Here is a 23,176-nt window from a genome sequence, read left to right as displayed (position 1 = left end):
GCAGCGATACGCCATTCCATCTGGATTGGGCTTAGTGGGACTATCATTTGTTTTTTAACAGGACAATGACTCAACACACCTCTATTTGACCAAGAAGGAGAGTGATTGAGTGCTGCACCAGATGACCTGGCCTCCACAATCACCCGACCTCAACCCAATTGAGATGGTTTGGGATGAGTCGGACGGCAGAGTGAAGGAAAAGCAGCCAACAAGTGCTCAGCATATGTGGGAACTCTTTCAAGACTGTTGGAAAAGCATTCCAGGTGAAGCTGGTTGAGAGAATGCCAAGAGTGTGCAAGCTGTCATCAAGGCAAAGGATGGTTATTTGAAGAATTTCAAATATAAAATATATTTTCATTTGTTTAACACTTTTTTGGTTACTACATGAATCCAGATGTGTTATTTCACAGTTTTGATGTCTTCACTATTATTCTACAATGTAAAAAATAGTAAAAATAAAGAAAAACCCTTGAATGGGTAGGTGTGTCCAAACCTTTGACTTTTACTGTATATAAATGAATGAATGTATCATTATTAACAGTAAATAACATGTTTTTAAACACTACTAAATTAATCCTTGTGTGTGTGTGTGTGTGTGTCCATTGTGTGGATGTGTGTGTGTGTCCAGTGTGTGTGTGTCCAGTGTGTGTGTCCAGTGTGTGTGTCCATTGTGCGTGTGTGTGTCCTGTGTGTGTGTGTCCAGTGTGTGTATCCAGTGTGTGTGTGTTCATTGTGTGATACAGGAATACTGACCTCAGAGTCTCCAGTTTACAGTGGGGATACTCCAGTCCAGCAGAGAGCAGCTTCACTCCTGAATCCTTCAGGTCATTGTTACTCAGATCCAGCTCTCTCAGGTGTGAGGGGTTTGACTTCAGAGCTGAGACCAGAGAAGTACAGCCTTCCTCTGTGACTAGACAGCCTGACAGCCTGCAAAGAGTCAAATCATATTAAAACCACACTGCTATTCTTTGGTGGTGAAAATAGTGGCAGTATATGTTTTCAACATTTTCAGATATATCAGTGTCCTGAAACTTAACATATATATTCATAAATGAATGAATGTATCATTATTAGATATGACAAATTATCATAATGTAGCTTGTAGATAGAAACATGTATAGTACAAATATTTGAGTAGACTGACCAGAGCAGTTTAAAAAGCAGTATCAGTCAAAAGACAGACAGTGCGGTATCAGATTTAGATTGTATTGAGTATACAGTCCACACCATATCTATTTTGACAGTGAAGCTAACATTTTAAATGTGGCTCTATACATTTAGGATTTGAGATCAACTGTTTCATATGAGGTGACAGTATATGTCAACTTTTATTTGAGGGTATTGTAATACATATCTGATTCACCATTAGAAATGAAATCACTTTATGTATCTATTCCCACTATTTGAAGAAGTCATAAGTATTTTGACCAATTCACTTATAGTGTATTAAAGTAGTCAAAAGTTTAGTATGTGTGTCACGTTCGTTTAATGAAGGGTCGGACCAAGGCGCAGCGTGATATGCGTACATGTTTATTAACGATAAACACAAGACAAAACAACAAAGGAAACGAAACGTGAAGTCCAAAGGTACAACACAACAAACCTTACACGGAACAATAACCCACAACTAGACAGTGCCAAAAGGCTGCCTAAGTATGATTCCCAATCAGAGACAACGAGTGACAGCTGCCTCTGATTGGGAACCACATCGGCCAACATAGAAATACAAATCTAGAATATTCACACCCTGACCAAACTAGCTAGAGTTCTGTAGGCCAGGGCGTGACAGCACCCCCCCAGCCCCCCCCCCCCCCCCAAAGGTGCGGACTCCGGCCGCACAAACCTGACTGAATAGGGGAGGGTCCGGGTGGGCTTCCAGCATCGGTGGCGGCTCCGGCTCCGGAGTGGAGCAGCTGCCCGGAGCTGGCTTGGGCACCGGTGGGGCGGACTGCTCTGGCTCCAGAGTGGAGCCGCTGACCGGTGCCGGACCAGGCACGGGGGGAATGGGCACGGGCCGTGTCGGACTGGCGATGCGCACCACTGGCTTGGTGCGAGGAGCAGGAACAGGCCGGACTGGCGACGCGCACCACCGGCTTGGTGCGAGGAGCAGGAACAGGCCGGGCCGGACTGGGAACATGCACCACTGGCTTGGTGCGAGGGACAGGGACAGGCCGGGCTGGACTGGCGATGCGCACCACAGGCTTGGTGCGAGGGACAGGAACAGGCCGGGCCGGACTGGCGACGCGCACCACAGGCTTGGTGCGAGGAGCAGGTATGGGGCGTACCGGACTGGGAACCGCCGCTGGAGGTCTATGACTGTCTCCGTCCTTTACACTCCGCGCCCCGTCCTCCTCCAGTGAGGACTCCTCCTTGAGCCCCTACGAGTGCAGTGGTCGGGGCTCCTCTCTTTCGCTCCCCGACCACCCTTTTAGCCCCCCCCCCAAACTGTTCTTGGGGCTGTCTCTCCTTCTCCACCCTGATCCCTTTCAGGGCCTCCATCTGCCTTGCCAGATCCTCTCTTATCTCCCGCCAAGTCCATACTCTCTGCTCCTCCACCTGTTTCCAGGGTGTCTGCTGCTCCTGGGCACGCTGCTTGGTCCTCGTTTGGTGGATTCTTCTGTCACGTTCGTTTAAAGACGGGTCGGACCAAGGCGCAGCGTGATATGCGAACATGTTTATTAACGATAAACACACGACAAAACAACAAAGGAAACGAAACGTGAAGTCCAAAGGTACAACACAACAAACCTTACACGGAACAAGAACCCACAACTAGACAGTGCCAAAAGGCTGCCTAAGTATGATTCCCAATCAGAGACAACGAGTGACAGCTGCCTCTGATTGGGAACCACATCGGCCAACATAGAAATACAAATCTAGAATATTCACACCCTGACCAAACTAGCTAGAGTTCTGTAGGCCAGGGCGTGACAATGTGGTCCCAAACTCGTTGGTTGCATTTGCAGTTTGTTTTGGTTGTGTTTTGGGTTATGTTTTGTCCAATAGTAACTGAATGGTGGATGATGACTGGATTTATCTTCTGTCTAAGTGAGTAGATAACAGGTTTCTAAACACTACTACAATAATCCTAGTGTGTGTGTGTGTGTGTCCAGTGTGTGTGTGTCCATTGTGTGTGTGTCCAGTGTGTGTGTGTGTCTAGTGTGTATGTGTTTCCAGTGTGTGTGAGTGTGTGTATCCTGTGTGTGTGTCTCCTGTGCGTTTGTGTGTCCAGCGTGTGTGAGTCAAGTGTGTGTTTGTGTGTCCAGTGTGTGTGTGTGTCCAGTGTGTGTGTGTGTGTGTGTGGTGTATCGGGTGTTTGGTGTGTGTGTGTCCAGTGTGTGTCTGTGTCCAGTGTGTGTGTGTGTCCAGTGTGTGTGTCCAGTGTGTGTGTGTGTGTGTGTCTAGTGTGTATGTGTTTCCAGTGTGTGTGTGTGTCTGTGTCCAGTGTGTGTGTGTCCAGTGTGTGGGTCCAGTGTGTGTGTGTGTGTGTCCAGTGTGTGTGTCCAGTGTGTGTGAGTGTGTCCAGTGTGCGTGTGTGTGTGTATGTGTGTGTGTGCGTTTGTGTGTGTGTGTTCTGTGTGTGTACTGATACACGTGCACACACACAGACACACACAAACACACACAAAAACACACACACACACACACACACTGGACCCACACACACACAAACTGGACCCACACACACACACACACACACACACACACACAGTCAGTATATAACTTAGTCCAAGTGGTGGTAAGAATGTTTGTCTTAACTAGCCTGATAACTCCAACATGTCTGATATGAACATTGACATAAACCCTCTACATACTTGAGTTTCTCCAGTCTGCAGTGTGGATCCTCCAGTCTAGCAGAGAGCAGTCTGACTCCTGAGTCTCCTGGGTGATTGTAGCTCAGGTCCAGCTCTCTCAGGTGTGAGGGGTTTGACTTCAGAGCTGAGACCAGTGAAGCACAGCCTTCCTCTGTGACTAGACAGCCTGACAGCCTGCAAAGAGTCAAATCATATTAAAACCGCACTGCTATTCTTTGGTGGTGAAAATAGTGGCAGTATATTTTTTCAACATTTTCAGATACATCAGAGTCCTGAAACCTGCCATATCTATTCATATATTTATATATACACTACCAGTCAAATGTTATTTACAATGTTTTACATTGTAGTATAATAGTGAAGACATCAAAACAATGAAATAACACATATGGAATCATGTAGTAACCAAAAAAGTGTTAAACAAATCAAAACATATTTTATATTTCAGATTCTTCAAATTTAATAATATATAATATGCCGTTTAGCAGACGCTTTTATCCAAAGCGACTTACAGTCATGCATGCATACATTTTTGTGTATGGGTGGTGCTGGGTATCTAACCCACTTCCTTGGCATTACAAGCGCCGTGCTCTACCAGCTGAGCTACAGAGGACCAAATAGCATAATAGAATAATAGTGAAGACATTAAAACTATGAAATAACACATATGGAATCATGTAGTAACCAAAAAAGCGTTAAACAAATGAAAATATATTTTATATTTGAGATTCTTCAAATAGCCACCCTTTGCCTTGATGACAGCTTTGCAAACTCTTGGCATTCTCTCAACCAGCTTCATGAGGTAGTCACCTGGAATGCATTTCAATTGACAGGTGTGCCTTCAGAAAAGTTAATTTGTAGAATTTCTTTCCTTCTTAATGCGTTTGAGCCAATCAGTTGTGTTGTGACAAGGTAGGAGGGGTATACAGAAGATAGCCCTAATTGGTAAAAGATTAAGTCCATATTATGGCAAGAACAGCTCAAATAAGCAAAGAGAAACGACAATCCATCATTACTTTAATAATACTAATAATATGCCATTTAGCAGACGCTTTTATCCAAAGCGACTTACAGTCATGCGTGCAAACATTGTTGTGTATGGGTGGTCCCGGGGATCGAACCCACTACCCTGGCGTTACAAGCGCCTTGCTCATGACGGTCAGTCAATATGGAACATTTCAAGAACTTTTAAAGTTTCTTCAAGTGCAGTCGCAAAAAACATCAAGCACTATGATGAAACTGGCTCTCATGAGGACCACCACAGGAATGGAAGACCCAAAGTTACCTCTGCTGCAGAGGATAAGTTCATTAGAGTTACCAGCCTCAGAAATTGCAGCCCAAATAAATGCTTCACAGAGTTCAAGTCAGAGACACATCTCTACATCAACTGTTCAGAGGGGACTGTGTGAATCAGGCCTTCATGGTCGAATTGCTGCAAAGAAACCACTACTAAAGGACACCAATAATAATAAGAGACCTGCTTGGGCCAAGAAACACGAGCAATGGACATTAGACCTTTGGTCTGGAGTCCAAATTGGAGATTTTTGGTTCCAACCGCCATGTCTTTGTGAGAAGCGGTGTGGGTGAATGGATGATCTCCGCATGTGTGCCTGGTAAACTATGTGTGCCTGGTAAACACATGTGGATCTGGTGAACAGTTATCACTTGTTGACCAACTACAGGAATACTGACCTCAGAGTCTCCAGTTTACAGTGGGGATTCCCCAGTCCAGCAGAGAGCAGCTTCACTCCTGAATCCTTCAGGTCATTGTTACTCAGATCCAGCTCTCTCGGGTGTGAGGGGTTTGACCTCAGAGCTGAGACCAGAGAAGCACAGCCTTCCTCTGTGACTCCACAGCCTGACAGCCTGTAAAGAGTCAAATCATATTAAAACCACACTGCTATTCTTTGGTGGTGAAAATAGTGGCAGTATATTTTTTCTACATATTCAGATTCATCAGAGTCCTGAAACCTGCCATATCTATTGATTTATGTATATATACAGTACCAGTCAAAAGGTTGAACACACCTACTCATTCAAATTTTTGTTTTTTTAAAGCTATTTTTTACATTGTAGAATAATAGTGAAGACATCAAAACTATGAAATATCACATATGGAATCATGTAGTAACCAAAAAAGTGTTAAACAAATCAAAATATATTTGAGATTTGAGATTTTTCAAATAGCCACCCTTTGCCTTGATGACAGGTTTGCACACTCTTGGCATTCTCTCAACCAGCTTCATAAGGTAGTCACCTGGAATGCATTTCAATTAACAGGTGTGCTTTCTTAAAAGTTAATTTGTTGAATATATTTCCTTCTTAATGCGTTTGAGCCAATCAGTTGTGTTGTGACAAGGTAGGGGGGTATACAGAAGATAGCCCTATTTGGTAAAAGACCAAGTCCATATTATAGCAATAACAGCTCAAATAAGCAAAGAGAAACGACAGTCCATCATTACTTTAAGACATGACGGTCAGTCAATACGGAACATTTCAAGAACTTTTAAAGTTTCTTCAAGTGCAGTCGCAAAAAATATCAAGCGCTATGATGAAACTGACTCTCATGAGGACCACCACAGGAATGGAAGACCCAAAGTTACCTCTGCTGCAGAGGATAAGTTCATTAGAGTTACCAGCCTCAGAAATTGCAGCCCAAATAAATGCTTCACAGAGTTCAAGTCAGAGACACATCTCTACATCAACTGTTCAGAGGGGACTGTGTGAATCAGGCCTTCATGGTCGAATTGCCTCAAATAAATCACTACTAAAGGACACCGATAAGAAGAAGAGACCTGCTTGGGCCAAGAAACACGAGCAATGGACATTACACCTTTGGTCTGGAGTCCAAATTTGAGATTTTTGGTTCCAACCGCCGTGTCTTTGTGAGAAGCGGTGTGGGTGAATGGATGATCTCCGCATGTGTGCCTGGTACACTATGTGTGCCTGGTAAACACATGTGGATCTGGTGAACAGTTATCACTTGTTGACCAACTACAGGAATACTGACCTCAGAGTCTCCAGTTTACAGTGGGGATTCCCCAGTCCAGCAGAGAGCAGCTTCACTCCTGAATCCTTCAGGTCATTGTTACTCAGATCCAGCTCTCTCAGGTGTGAGGGGTTTGACCTCAGAGCTGAGACCAGAGAATCACAGCCTTCCTCTGTGACTCCACAGCCTGACAGCCTGTAAAGAGTCAAATCATATTAAAAACACACTGCTATTCTTTGGTGGTGAAAATAGTGGCAGTATATTTTTTCTACATATTCAGATTCATCAGAGTCCTGAAACCTGCCATATCTATTGATTTATGTATATATACAGTACGAGTCAAAAGGTTGAACACACCTACTCATTCAAGTTTTTGTTTTTTTAAAGCTATTTTTTACATTGTAGAATAATAGTGAAGACGTCAAAACTATGAAATAACACATATGGAATCATGTAGTAACCAAAAAAGTGTTAAACAAATCAAAATATATTTTATATTTGAGATTTTTCAAATTGCCACCCTTTGCCTTGATGACAGGTTTGCACACTCTTGGCATTCTCTCAACCAGCTTCATAAGGTAGTCACCTGGAATCCATTTCAATTAACAGGTGTGCCTTTTTAAAAGTTAATTTGTTGAATTTATTTCCTTCTTAATGCGTTTGAGCCAATCAGTTGTGCTGTGACAAGGTAGAGGGGTATACAGAAGATAGCCCTATTTGGTAAAAGACCAAGTCCATATTATAGCAATAACAGCTCAAATAAGCAAAGAGAAACGACAGTCCATCATTACTTTAAGACGGTCAGTCAATACGATACATTTCAAGAACTTTTAAAGTTTCTTCAAGTGCAGTCGCAAAAAATATCAAGCGCTATGATGAAACTGGCTCTCATGAGGACCACCACAGGAATGGAAGACCCAAAGTTACCTCTGCTGCAGAGGATAAGTTCATTAGAGTTACCAGCCTCAGAAATTGCAGCCCAAATAAATGCTTCACAGAGTTCAAGTCAGAGACACATCTCTACAACAACTGTTCAGAGGGGACTGTGTGAATCAGGCCTTCATGGTCGAATTGCTGCAAAAAACTCACAACTAAAGAACACCAATAATAAAAAGAGACCTGCTTGGGCCAAGAAACACGAGCAATGGACATTAAACCTTTGGTCTGGAGTCCAAATTGGAGATTTTTGGTTCCAACCGCCGTGTCTTTGTGAGAAGCGGTGTGGGAAAAAGATGATCTCCGCATGTGTAGTTCCCACCGTAAAGCATGGAGGAGGAGGTGTTATGGTGTAGGGGTGCTTTGCTGGTGACACTGTCTGTGATGTATTTAGAATTCAAGGCACACTTAACCAGGATGGCTACCACAGTATTCTGCAGCGATACGCCATCCCATCTGGTTTGAGCTTAGTGGGACTGTCATTTGTTTTTTAACAGGACAATGACGCAACACAATTCCAGGCTGTGCAAGGGCTATTTGACAAAGAAAGAGAGTGATTGAGTGCTGCATCAGATGACCTGGCCTCCACAATCCCCCGACCTCAACCCAATTGAGATGGTTTGGGATGAGTTGGACCGCAGAGTGAAGGAAAAGCAACTAACAAGTGCTCAGCATATGTGCGAACTCCTTCAAGAATGTTGGAAAAGCATTCCAGGTGAAATTGGTTGAGAGAATACCAAGAGTGTGCAAAGCTGTCATCAAGACAAAGGGTGGCTATTTGAAGAATTTCAAATTTCAAATATATTTTCACTTTTTTGGTTACTACATGATTCCATATGTATTATTTCATAGCTTTAATGTCTTATAGTAAAATAGTAAAAATAAAGAAAAACCCTTGAATAATGTCCAAACTTTTGACAGGTAATATATATATATATATATATATATATATATATACAGTGAGGGAAAAAAGTATTTGATCCCCTGCTGATTTTGTACGTTTGCCCACTGACAAAGAAATGATCAGTCTATAATTTTAATGGTAGGTTTATTTGGACAGTGAGAGACAGAATAACAACAACAAAAATCAGAAAAACGCATGTCAAAAATGTTATAACTTGATTTGCATTTTAATGAGGGAAATAAGTATTTGACCCCTCTGCAAAACATGACTTAGTACTTGGTGGCAAAACCCTTGTTGGCAATCACAGAGGTCAGACATTTCTTGTAGTTGGCCACCAGGTTTGCACACATCTCAGGAGGGATTTTGTCCCACTCCTCTTTGCAGATCTTCTCCAAGTCATTAAGGTTTCGAGGCTGAAGTTTGGCAACTCGAACCTTCAGCTCCCTCCACACATTTTCTATGGGATTAAGGTGTGGAGACTGTCTTGGCCACTCCAGGACCTTAATGGGCTTCTTCTTGAGCCACTCCTTTGTTGCCTTGGCCGTGAGTTTTGGGTCATTGTCATGCTGGAATACCCATCCACGACCCATTTTCAATGCCCTGGCTGAGGGAAGGAGGTTCTCACTCAAGATTTGATGGTACATGGCCCCATCCATCGTCCCTTTGATGCGGTGAAGTTGTCCTGTCCCCTTAGCAGAAAAACACCCCCAAAGCATAATGTTTCCACCTCCATGTTTGACGGTGGGGATGGTGTTCTTGGGGTCATAGGCAGTTTTCCTCCTCCTCCAAACACGGCGAGTTGAGTTGATGCCAAAGAGCTCGATTTTGGTCTCATCTGACCACAAAACTTTCACCCAGTTCTCCTCTGAATCATTCAGATATTCATTGGCAAACTTCAGACGGGCATGTATGTGCTTTCTTGAGCAGGGGGACCTTGCGGGCACTGCAGGATTTCAGTCCTTCACGGCGTAGTGTGTTACCAATTGTTTTCTTGGTGACTATGGTCCCAGCTGCCTTGAGATCATTGACAAGATCCTCCCGTGTAGTTCTGGGCTGATTCCTCACCGTTCTCATGATCATTGCAACTCCACGAGGTGAGATCTTGCATGGAGCCCCAGGCCAAGGGAGATTGACAGTTCTTTTGTCTTTCTTCCATTTGCGAATAATCGCACCAACTGTTGTCACCTTCTCACCAAGCTGCTTGGCGATGGTCTTGTAGCCCATTCCAGCCTTGTGTAGGTCTAAAATCTTGTCCCTGACATCCTTGGAGAGCTCTTTGGTCTTGGCCATGGTGGAGAGTTTGGAATCTGATTGATTGATTGCTTCTGTGGACTGGTGTCTTTTATACAGGTAACAAGCTGAGATTAGGAGAACTCCCTTTAAGAGTGTGCTCCTAATCTCAGCTCGTTACCAGTATAAAAGACACCTGGAAGCCAGACATCTTTCTGATTGAGAGGGGGTCAAATACTTATTTCCCTCATTAAAAAATGCAAATCAATTTATAACATTTTTGACATGCGTTTTTCTGGATTTTGTTGTTGTTATTCAGTCTCTCACTGTTCAAATAAACCTACCATTAAAATTATAGACTGATCATTTCTTTGTCAGTGGGCAAATGTACAAAATCAGCAGGGGATCAAATACTTTTTTCCCTCACTGTATATATATATATGAATTAATGTATAATAATTAACAGTAGATAACATGTTTCTAAACACTACTAAATTAATAATTGTGTGTGTGTATGTGTCCCGTGTATGTGTCCAGTGTGTGTGTGTGTGTGTGTGGTGTGTGTGTGTCCAGTGTGTGTGTGTCCAGTGTGTGTGTGTGTGTCTGTGTGTGTGTGTCCAGTGTGTGTGTGTGTGTGTGTGTGTCCAGTGTGTGTTTGTTCATTGAGGAATACTGACCTCAGAGTCTCCAGTTTACAGTGGGGATTCCCCAGTCCAGCAGAGAGCAGCTTCATTCCTGAATCCTTCAGGTCATTGTTACTCAGATCCAGCTCTCTCAGGTGTGAGGGGTTTGACTTCAGAGCTGAGACCAGAGAAGCACAGCCTTCCTCTGTGAATAGACAGCCTGACAGCCTGCAAAGAGTCAAATCATATTAAAACCACACTACTATTCGTTGGTGTTGAATGATTTTCTTTCTAAGTGGGTAGATAACATGTTTCTAAACACTACTAAAGTAATCCTGATGATGACATGATTGAGAATAATCATGAATGAGAAAGTTACAGAGGCTACAACAAAATATGCTAACCTCTCACCATTACCTTCAAATAACAGGCAACATTCTGTAATGTCACTTAATATGAAACATTCTATCTCAAATCCAAAATGCTGGAGCATAGCACCAAATGTAAAACTGTAAGCTTCACTGTCCAAACACATATAATGTGGACTATGTGTGCCTGGTAAACACATGTGGATCTGGTGAACAGTTATCACTTGTTGACCAACTACAGGAATACTGACTTCAGAGTATCCAGTTTACAGTGGGGATTCCCCAGTCCAGCAGAGAGCAGCTTCACTCCTGAATCCTTCAGGACATTGTTACTCAGATCCAGCTCTCTCAGGTGTGAGGGGTTTGACTTCAGAGCTGAGACCAGAGAAGCACAGCCTTCCTCTGTGACTCCACAGCCTGACAGCCTGACAAAGAGATCATCATGATTTCAAAAACACACTGTTAATTTAACACCAGTAGTGTAGAAGGACAATGGCAGATGCATTTGGTTTATTCTCTTAAACAACATATAGATTCATCTTCCATCTCCTAGAATTGCATGGTCATATTGTTATACAAATGTGAACACCAATGCACTGATTCAGTAAGTTTTTCAATTTAATATTATATATTATATACATATTATAATACATGTTTTTCTCTAAACTTAATATTTCTTCCTGATGATTAGTACTTAAATATAATTGTATTTACTCACAGAGCAGCTCTGGAGGCTTTGACCACTGGCAGCAGCCTCAGAAGACCTTCCTCTGATCTGGAGTATTTCTTTGGGTCAAACACATCCAGCTCCTTTTCTGAAGTCAGCAACACAAAGACCAGAGCTGACCACTGTGCAGGTGACAGTTCTTCTTTTGAGAGACTTCCTGAACTCAGGTAGCTTTGCATCTCCTCCACTAGAGAATGGTCATTCAGTTCATTCAGACAGTGGAACAGATTGATGCACCTCTCTGGAGAGGGATTCTCCCTGATCTTCTCCTTGATATACTTGACTGTTTCTTCATGGCTCTGTGAGCTGCTTCTTGTCTTTGTCAGTAGACCTCGTAAGTGCTTCTGATTGGACTCCAGTGAGAGGCCCAGAAGGAAGCGGAGGAAAAGGTCCAGGTTTCCTGTCTCACTTTGTAAGGCTTTATCCACAGCACTCTTGTAGACAGTAACTTCAGTAACTTGCGTTTCGGCCATTAGATTCTCATTGTTGTTGGTGAATGAGAGGAACACATATACAGCAGCCAGAAACTCCTGAATGCTCAGATGCACGAAGCAGTACACCTTGTCCTGGTACAGCACACATTCCTCTTTAAAGAGCTGTGTGCACAATCCTGAGTACACAGAGGCTTCATTGACATCAATGCCAGCCTCCTTCAGGTCTTCTTCATAGAAAATCAGATTGCCCTTCACAAGCTGTTGAAAAGCCAGTTTTCCCAGTGACAGAATGCTCTCTTTATTCCAGTGTGGACCTGTCTCTTCTTTCCCAAGATACTTTTCATTCTTCTGTTTGGTATGAAACACCACAAGGTGTGAGTACATCTCAGTCAGAGTCTTGGGCATCTCTTCTCTCTTATGTTTCAGCATGTGTTCAAGGACTATTGCAGAAATCCAACAGAAGACTGGAATGTGGCACATGATGTGGAGGCTCCTTGATGTCTTTATATGTGAGATGATTCTGCTGGCCAGGTCCTCATCACTGAATCTCTTCCTGAAGTACTCCTCCTTCTGTGGGTCATTGAACCCTCGTACCTCTGTCACCTGGTCAACACACTCTGAAGGGATCTTATTGGCTGCTGCAGGTCGGGTAGTTATCCAGAGGAGAGCAGAGGGAAGCAGATTTCCCTTGATGAGATTTGTCAGCAGAACATCCACTGAGGTTGAGTCTGTGACGTCGAAACAAATCTTGTTCTTCTGGAAGTCTAGGGGCAGTCGGCACTCATCCAGACCATCAAAGATGAACAGAACTTTGTACTTGTCGTAGTTGGAGATTCTTGATTCTTTGGTTTCCATTGAGAATTGATTGAGAAGTTCAATCAACGTGTGTTTTTCCGCTTTCATCAAATTCAGCTCCCGAAAAGGGAATGAAAATACAAATTGGACATCCTGATTTGCTTTTCCTTCAGCCCAGTCCAAAATGAACTTCTGCACAGAGACTGTTTTTCCTATGCCAGCGACTCCCTTTGTCAGCACAGTTCTGATAAGTTTGTCTTGTCCAGTTAAGGGTTTGAAGATGTCGTTACATTTGATAGCAGTCTCTGGTCTTGCTTGTTTCCTGGTTGTTGTCTCAATCTGTCTCAGCTCATGTTCATTATTGACCTCTCCTGTTCCACCCTCTGTGATGTAGAGCTCTGTGTAGATCTTATTGAGAAGTGTTGGGTTTCCTTGTTTAGCGATCCCCTCAAATACACATTGAAACTTCTTCTTTAGATTAGATTTGAGTTCACGTTGGCAAATCATAGCAAGCTCATCTGAATCTAGAAATAACACAGAGGATATTAATATTACCTCTGTTTTAATGCCTATAATATTGTAAGACTGTGTTATAACGTTTTTTTCTAATTTATTCTCTTATCTGACAGTATAAATATTTAAAGTGACTGATTATATATTATTATTATTATTATTAGGTATTACTGATGTATCCTCTCTCTCTCTCTCTCTCTCTCTCTCTCTCTCTCTCTCTCTCTCTCTCTCTCTCTCTCTCTCTCTCTCTCTCTCTCTCTCTCTCTCTCTCTCTCTCTCTCAACACAACACATCCCTGCTGCTACTTGATGAGGTCACTAGGTGTTGTGTTAAGGCTGCTACAATATAATTGCGTTACACAGCTACTTTAGCTGTACTTTAGCTACAGCTTTTACATATTTGTTCTAAAACAGCATTCAACATGAGGCAGACAGCTCTTACTTTTCTCCAGTGTGTCAGCAAGCTCCTTCTGGTTCATTTTCCTCAGGACGTGCAGTGTGATCTTCAGAGCCCCCTCTCTGGCACAGCTCTCCTGCTTCTCATCTTCAGCATCCACCACTTCCTTATCCTGCTTCTGACTCTCAAAGCCTTCTGGGAGTTCTGGACTAAGAATCCTCTTGAACATCTTCAGCTCGTTCTTCACAAATGTCATAATATTCTCTTCAAGCAACTGAAATAAATCAAGTAAATAAGTTAAGCAAGATAATAATTGCTTTCTCATTAACACATTAATGAATGATTGACAGATCAACTTTACTTGAGGTAAACAAAAACAAATGTACATAACAGGACCACATACACTGAATATGGAGGCCAGGTCTGTTTGATGACTCTGGGAAGACTGACCACTGAGAATCTCTGACTCTGATCTCTCCTGTTGGTTTCTGTGGACAAAACATGAGATTACATCTCCTCATCCAGGGAGTGCACTCACACACACACACACACACACACACACACACACATACACACACACACACACACACACAAATAAACAAATAAACAAGGAATGTTGTGTTTGATTAATATTGTTTTAGGACTATGAAAATGGAAAAAAGGATTAACCTATGGATTATGAAAACAACAAAAAGAAATGGGAAAATGGGAGAGGAGAAATGCCTGGAGACAGTGTTGTTTAACTCACTGACCATTACCCATGAGTTCTTCTTACCTTTGTTCACTAGAAAAGTCTCCCTCTCTAAACCCTAAAGGTTGATCCATAGACTGGTCACTCTTCATGGACACACAGCTGGGTACAGGGGAGGCTGGTCTCTCCTTTTTTGATTGGGCTTCAACACAACAGAGACAAACATTACGTCTCTCATCTACTCTGAGCTCAGATGGGGAAACATAAGAAGAGTTTCTTTACAAATCGCTATATTTCCATTTTCAGAAAGTTCGTAAATTAGCTTTTATTGTTGAAAGAAATTATAAAAGAAATGGGTGTGTTTTTTTAAATTAAAATCACTTGATGGTTTATTTCAGATAATGCTCTTTTTTTGCCAAATGGTATATATCTGTCTCACTCTCAGAGAAATAAGTAGTACTGCTAGGTTTTACACAGTAATAATATATCTGCCTCACTCTCAGAGAAATAAGTAGTACTGCTAGGTTCTACACAGTAATAATATATATCTGTCTCACTCTCAGAGAAATAAGTAGTACTGCTAGGTTTTACACGGTAATAATATATATATATCTGTCTCACTCAGAGAAATAAGTAGTACTGCTAGGTTTTACACAGTAATAATATATATATATCTACCTCACTCTCAGAGAAATAGTACAGCTAGGTTTAACACAGTCAAATGTAACAAATAACTACATTTTAAATAAAAAATTAAATACAGTAATATGAGATCTGTACGTAAAACATTACATTTTAGTCATTTAGCGGATGTTCTTATACAGGGCCCAGTCTCACAAAAGCATCTTAAGGCTAAGTGTATTGTTAGAACATTCGCAGGAGCATCATAGTGTATTGTTAGAACATTCATAGGAGAATCATAGTGTATTGTTAGAACATTCATAGGAGCATCAAAGTGTATTGTTAGAACATTCATAGGAGCATCGGAGTGTATTACTAGAACATTCATAGGAGCATCATAGTGTATTGTTAGAACATTCGTAGGAGCATCATAGTGTATTGTTAGAATATTCATAGGAGCATCATAGTGTATTGTTAGAACATTCATAGGAGCATCATAGAGTATATATAGAACATTCGTAGGAGCATCATAGTGTATTGTTAGAACATTCGTAGGAGCATTGTAAAATCTCTGAGCTGTTTCAAAAAACCATTGTTATTAACGTTGCACTTGAAAACGCTCATAATCTAACGCCTGCCTCAGACCACTCGTAGAAAGACTAAGTGAGATGTGAATCGTTAGAAACTTGTTTTGCCCTCCTGTCTCACTTTAAACACAGAAGATCTCCCCTAAACATAGAATCACATAGTTTATCTGTCTCTCTGTGATGCTGATCAATTCAGAACAAAGTTGACTACAAATACAAAGTTGCAAATGTCTTTGCAATTGATGCAAACAAGGACGTATAAAATGATGCTTCAAATGAAAACCGAGATGACTGCTTTAAAATATAAACAGTAGGCTATAGGCCTATTTCAATCATATTGAAATACATTTAATGTTTAATTAATTGAGTTTTATTTTGCTACTTGTAGGCTACTGTCTGTAATTTGTCTCAATATATTTCATGATATATAGCCTAACATGTGCCCAATGATGTGCCGAATCTGTGATTTAGTGCATTTTTATTGTGTAAGCATTAGAATAAACTACCTCAATATTTGCAGCCGTAGGCAGTAATATCATTCTAGAAGCTGATCTGTGGTCAGTATTGTGAAATAATTATAATGTTAAGGAAAGATTTGAATGGAGAAAGCTGATCCAAGAGCAACGCTCCCTTTCTTTCGATCCTATCAGTATTGATACATGCTCCACCGGATGTGATACCTTGTCGTGCTGCTGATCCAGTTTCTACTGGTCTGCCTGCGGATCTGGAACTCTGACCTGTTCAACAGACGTGCAACCTTGTCCCAAACCTGCTGTTTTGACCCTCTCTCTCTCTCTCTCCCTCTCTCTCTTTACCACACCTGCTGTCTCGACCTCTGAATGCTCGGCTATGAAAAGCCAACTGACATTTACTCCTGAGGTGCTGACGTGTTGCACCCTCAATAACCACAGTTTGACCCTGCTAGTCATCTATGAAAATTTTAAAATCTTGAAAAACTATCTGAACTTAATGGCCATATCCTCTTATAATCTCCCCCTAGCATCCTCTCTAGGTTTCTTCCTAGGTTCCTGCCTTTCTAGGGAGTTTTTCCTAGCCACCGTGCTTCTACATCTGCATTGCTTGCTCTTTGGGGTTTTAGACTGGGTTTCTATATAAGCACTTGGTGACAACTGCTGATGTTAAAAATGTATTCTGGGAACGCATATGAAGCAGACCAGGCCAGGGTTTGGGGTTTGGAAGTCAATGAGAGGTAAAAATGACTTCCTTAGTTTTAAATTTGGAAAATGTTCTGTCTTAAGTAGTTTAACAAACTGACACATGTTAGTCAAAAACAACTTTATATCGAAGGAGTGCCTTTGATTTGACGGCCTGCACCTGTGCAGTTCGGCACAAGACGACCATTAGACCCAATGACGTATTTCTGTGCATGAGCTTAAAATCGAATCAAATTGTATTTCTAACATGCGCCGAATACAACAGTGGTACACTTTACCGTGAAATGCTTACTTATGAGCCCTTCCCCAACAATGCAGTTAAAAAGTCACAAAAATTAGCTAAATAAAAAAAGGAAATAGTAACATAATAAAATAACAATAATGAGGCTATAAGGAGAACCAGTACTGAGTCAATGTGCAGGGGTACCAGGAAGTTGAGGTAGTAATGAGGCTATAAGGAGTACCGAGTCAATGTGCAGGGGTACCAGGAAGTTGAGGTAATAACTAGACTATATACAAGGAGTACCAGTACTGAGTCAACGTGCAGGGTACCAGGTAGTTGAGGTAATAACTAGACTATATACAAGGAGTACCAGTACTGAGTCAATGTGCAGGGGTACCAGGTAGTTGAGGTAATAACTAGACTATATACAAGGAGTACCAGTACTGAGTCAATGTGCAGGGGTACCAGGAAGTTGAGGTAATAACTAGACTATATACAAGGAGTACCAGTACTGAGTCAACGTGCAGGGTACCAGGTAGTTGAGGTAATAACTAGACTATATACAAGGAGTACCAGTACTGAGTCAATGTGCAGGGGTACCAGGTAGTTGAGGTAATAACTAGACTATATACAAGGAGTACCAGTACTGAGTCAACGTGCAGGGGTACCAGGAAGTTGAGGTAGTAATGAGGCTATAAGGAGTACCGAGTCAATGTGCAGGGGTACCAGGAAGTTGAGGTAATTGAGGTAATATGTACATGTAGGTAGGGGTAAAAGTGACTAGGCAATCAAGACAGAGATTTCATCTCTTCATACAGGGAGTGCACACACACACACTGACAGACACACACACACACACACAAAAACACACACACACACACACACACACACAGGGAGTGTTGTGTTTATTTAATATTGTTTTAGGACTATGAAAATGGAAAAAAGGATTAGCCTATGGATTATGAAAACAACCAAAATAAATGGGAAAATGGGAGAGGAGAAATGACTAGAGACAGTGTTGTTTAACTCACTGACCATGACCCATGAGTTCTTCTTACCTTTGTTCAGTAGAAAAGTCTCCCTCTCTAAACTCTATATGACGATTCATAGACCGGTCACTCTTCATGGACACACAGCTGGGTACAGGGGAGGCTGGTCTCTCCTGCTTGATTGGGCTTCAACACAACAGAGACAAACATTACGTCTCTCATCTACTCTGAACTCAGATGGGGTAACATAAGAAGAGTTTCATTCCAAAATGCTATATATCCATTTTCAGAAATGTTCGTAAATTAGCTTTTATTGTTTAAAGAAATTATGAAAGAGATTGGTGTGTTTTTTCACCATCTAATCATGGCATGGGATTGTTCAATGACAGACATGTATTTGTTTAAATCTATCACTTGATGGTTTCATTTCAGAGAGACAAATAATCATGTTTTTTTGCACAATGCTATATATCTGCCTCACTCTCAGATAAATAAGTAGTACTGCTAGGTTTTACACAGTAATAATATATATCTGCCTCACTATCAGAGAAATAAGTAGTACTACTAGGTTTTACACAGTCAAATGTGGCCGACCGGCTCGATTAGGTCTTATGTAGCAAAATTTGAAATTGTGTTTTTTACATTGGATAAAAGTAGAGACTCAGCTAGAAAAAGGTATATCATACACTACAGTTGAGGAACAATGGGAAAGTAATTCTGCTTTGAAAGATGATAAACTTGTAACCTCAATTTTGAGAAAATGGCCTTTGAATGTTTTGGTTCACCTACTGGAGAGCTCTTCTTTATCTACAGTGGTATTACTTTGGCAGATAATGTCACCCATCTAAATAAATAGTATATATATATATATATATATATATAGTTAACTAAATGTATGGTGCTTTTGGTTTATGTCAGTTTCATTGTTTGTTATGCTATAAATGGTTATTTTATGGTTGTAAGTGGTAAAATGAACTAGAAAATGTCATATTTTGCAATTCTGAGTAATTACTACTTTAGTAAGGATATACTTTATTCAGTACTACTGCAGTTGCTAAATAATTCCAATAGATGGAAGCATTAGACCACGAATGACATTTCAGAAGATTCGTTTAGTTTTCTCCCTGGATACACCACCACTCCCCCTCACAGGAAAACTCCTGCACACGCTTTTTACTGTCCCTTTCCACACTGCTAACGCAAGAGGAACGACTGAAAAAGCATTTAACAGATTACTGTGAAATAATATAATGATGATTCATGTTTATTATTACCTGTTTTTATGCTCATGTTTTGAAATTATTCTTCATTACTATAACGATTATCAATAAGCCTGAACATTAATTTAGTCACCTCTGGTTGAGAAAAACATATTTTCCTAGTACATTCATTGTCAGATTCATCAACCAGCAGCGAGCACTCTGCCTTCTAGCACAAGTGAGGGGCATGTTGAGGTACATTTGCTAACCGGGAGGGTTGCACGATCTAATTTATTGGCGGGCTGGAAGACGCACTCTTGTCTTATCTATTCCGAGGTTGTTTAATCGTAATATTAGATATTTAAAAATGCATGTATCCTAGGGTTGAGGTTGGAGCATCTGACTAGTGATTATTTACCCGGGGTTCAACACCTGCTATAGTCACAATTTAATTGCTCTTCCAAAAGCATCACAGGCCTAATACGAGATATATAGCTAGCTAAAGTAATGAGTGACCATTTCAGAAAATCATGGGACATATAGTATTTGGTTGCATGCTATTTTATGTTAATCATATTGCTGCTTGTAGCCTATAACTGATGCTTCGTGGTCTTATGCTGCAATCTATTGGAAATATTTAGCTATTAAAAGTTATTAATTCACGTACAGACGTTGGTGAGGCAGCTGAGAAATAAAGTGTATTAGATCAGTCTCAATCCTGCCCCACGCCAATTGCTGGACTTTCACACAGAGTTTACTAGGTCACCCAATTCAAACCACATTTTAAAAATAAAACAAATGTGTCTTATTTATCAAGTGTTCTGTCTTGCAATTATACATATAATAAAATAACAACAAAATAATCAAAACACTATTTAATAGTATAATTGTATTTACTAAGATAATATTATTACTAAAATAATTTCTAAAAGTGTTCTAGGCTACCCTACCCTAGAATTAGGGGTTAGGGTTATGGCTAAAATAGGTTATAAGTAGGGTAAGAGTTTCTGTATAGCACTTTGTGACATCTACTGGTGTAAAAAGGGCTTTATAAATACATTTCATTGATTGTTAGGTTTAGGGTTTTTATGGCAAAAAACAGTATGGGTTTATAGCACACTTGCGCCTCCCTTTGGCCATCTGTGGGTACTACATAACTCATTCATTATATTTTTTACATTTTTACATATTTAGCAGATGCTCTTATCCAGAGCGACTTACAGTTAGTGAGTGCATACATTATCATACTGGCCCCCCGTGGGAAACGAACCCACAACCCTGGCGTTGCAAGCATCATGCTGTACCAACTGAGCTACATGACACTTGCTAGGCTCATAATCTGAGGTAGCAACTGTGTCAGATCTACAAATCTATTAGCTAGACCACCCGATTAGACAACAATCACCCCATTATATCCATTTGGTTTGCAACTCAGTGAACCTGTGCAGCATTCGCTCAATTTGATGCTTATGAACGAATATTTCGATGCATATCAAATTACCCAGCAGCCATTTAGAAACAACAAGTCATCAGAAAAATGGTTATTTCTTAATTAAAAAATGTCTTCTGGCTGTTTAAAATCGGCCACATCTTGAAAAAGAGGACAGGGACATGCGTTTTGTTTAGATTGTATACTTTTTTCTTAAAACAAATATGTTTAACCATGACCAGAAAATGTTTAACGTTTGATGGCTATCAGCCAGCCATCGCCTCTTATGCAGTTTCTCACTTCACTTTGCGCCAGACAACACCTCTTAGAATGTGGCTCACCACAACATGTACTCAGGTTAACAGTGAGCGCGCTCACCAAGTAACCGTAACCTTGTTAATAATAAGTTACCTGAGGTAAACCTACAGGGTTAACGCTCACCAAGTAGCCGTAACCTTGTTAATAATAAGTTACCTGAGGTAAACCTACAGGGTTAACGCAGGCAGGTCTCATTGATAACAATAGTGAAGCTGGCATTGTGACGCAGAACAATGGGCTGGGAATAGAACGTTCTGAAGGCGAGTCGGTGTCACGGAGCTCAATAGAACTAATAGGAGCTGGTAGGGTGAAAAATGCCCTAAAATAAGGCTTGTTTTTTCGCGATTACTTCATAACCAGGGACAGAAGGTAATATTATGAAACTGGGCTCCATGGCGGATGCAATGAACTACCGTATTTTCCGCACTATAAGGCGCACCGGATTATAAGGCGCACCTTCAATGACTGGCTTATTTTAGAACTGTTTTCATATATAGGGCGCACCGGATTATAAGGCGCATAGAATAGAAGATAGTCAAACGATTGACTGGGGTTGCGTTATGCATCCACTAGATGGAGCTGAGCTAAAGGGAATGTCAACAAAACAGTCAGATAAAGTCAAACTTTATTAACATTTACATTTTACATTTTAGTCATTTAGCAGACGCTCTTATCCAGAGCGACTTACAGTTAGTACATACATTATTTTTTATACCCCCCGTGGGAATTGAACCCACAGCCCTGGTGTTGCAAACACCATGCTCTACCAACTGAGCTACATCCCTGCCGGCAATTCCCTCCCCTACCCTGGACGACGCTGGGCCAATTGTGCGCCGCCCCATGGGTCTCCCGGTCGCGGCCAGCTACGACAGAGCCTGGATTAAGCGTTCTGACAACACCGTTCACTCCCATGGTAACGTTGTTCAAACGTTAATGTGCATATTAACAATATCTCCCAGCCTTGCTCACTCTTCTCCCAAACGTGGAGGGGAACTTTTCCCTGATTCAGTAAACACGTAGTAAAAGAAACAGTCTGATACCACTAAATCAAACGTTAGTGCATAACTCAACATTGTTCAGTTACGTATAACACGTAAAGCTCACTTTTTCAGTTCATTCCCCGTCCACGAATCCCTCGAATTCTTCTTCTTCAGTGTCCGAATTGAACAGTTGGGCGACTACGGCATCCAACCTGCCCGGCTCCCTCTCGTCATTATCCGAGTCAGTGTCGCTGCTGTTGCCTGGCAGTTTAGAGATTATTTTTGAGATTATTTTTGAGATTATTATTTAAATGGCATATTATTATTCCTGCCTTCGTGAAAGCTTGGACCACAGTTGAGACTGATATATCAGCCCATTGATTCATTAATGTTGAATTCTCTCGCTGCTGCTCTATTCCCATATTCTACTGCGTGACGACAGCCTTGAGCTTGAACTCTGCGTCGTAAGCGTGTCTCTTGAAAGCTGCCATTTTGGGGTCTTTATACACAGACAAGTGGTGTGGGACTGTGAGTAAGCACAGTACCAGTGTTTACTGACAACGGTAGCCGTAATGCTGCAAGCGGTGCGGCTTTGTAGTTTACCAGTCGTACTGAAACATTTCATTATTATTAAATTGTTTTTATTGGTTTTTCATACTGAAACATTTTGACAGAGCGCCTTGAGCGGCGTGTAAAACCAGCATGGATCAACCAATTAACCAATTGATCCATATATAAGGCGCTCCGGATTATAAGGCGCACTGTCGTTTTTGGAGAAAATTAAAGGCTTTTAAGTGCGCCTTATAGTGCGGAAAATACGGTAATTTTGTTGTAAAAAACGTTGTAAAAAATGTAACTTGAGGCGCCCCGAAAATAATACTCAAAAAGTTCAGTCCTTGGACACAGAGGGGTTAAACACTAAAGTTACCGTCCATCTAGTGAAGAGAGGAGAACCGGACAGAGGGATGGTAGGTAGCCAGCATCCGTCAACGAGAGAGGGAGAAGCCCTCCACGGTATTTAACAGGTGGAAGAAACAACCAGGGAGCTCCATCGGTCCACAAGAAATGCAGGCAGCCGGTGATGATGTAGTGGTAGCTAGGATAACTAGGATGCTGCTGGTAAAGAGTAGCTAGCTTAGCTAGCTGTACCGACTAGCTTGGCTAGCTAGCAGGTCGTTCGTCTGTCCCTCGAGGATGATGACGAATCCGGTGAACCACAAGATGAAACAAGGAT

The 23,176-nt window shown here is 41.4% G+C and overlaps 1 protein-coding gene across 1 annotated transcript in view; it reads right to left on the bottom strand.

Moving 5' to 3' along the window:
* LOC311140758 (NACHT, LRR and PYD domains-containing protein 3-like) overlaps positions 1-15,266 on the bottom strand; it is a gene marked incomplete at its 5' end in the record, with an annotated part of 241,072 nt that extends 225,806 nt beyond the window's left edge. The window contains 6 exons of the mRNA XM_084175976.1: positions 6,751-6,761; positions 11,185-11,290; positions 11,584-13,345; positions 13,776-14,218; positions 14,506-14,664; positions 15,259-15,266. Coding sequence (XP_084032102.1) covers positions 6,751-6,761; positions 11,185-11,290; positions 11,584-13,345; positions 13,776-14,218; positions 14,506-14,664; positions 15,259-15,266 — 2,489 coding nt within the window. The remainder of the gene's footprint in view (positions 1-6,750; positions 6,762-11,184; positions 11,291-11,583; positions 13,346-13,775; positions 14,219-14,505; positions 14,665-15,258) is intronic.
* Between the last annotated feature and the right edge of the window lie 7,910 nt (positions 15,267-23,176).

The sequence above is a fragment of the Coregonus lavaretus genome (assembly GCF_964263955.1).
Source record: "Coregonus lavaretus genome assembly, chromosome: 2".
Classification (NCBI taxonomy): Eukaryota; Metazoa; Chordata; class Actinopteri; order Salmoniformes; family Salmonidae; genus Coregonus; species Coregonus lavaretus.
This window is presented reverse-complemented; position numbering and strand designations above follow the sequence as displayed.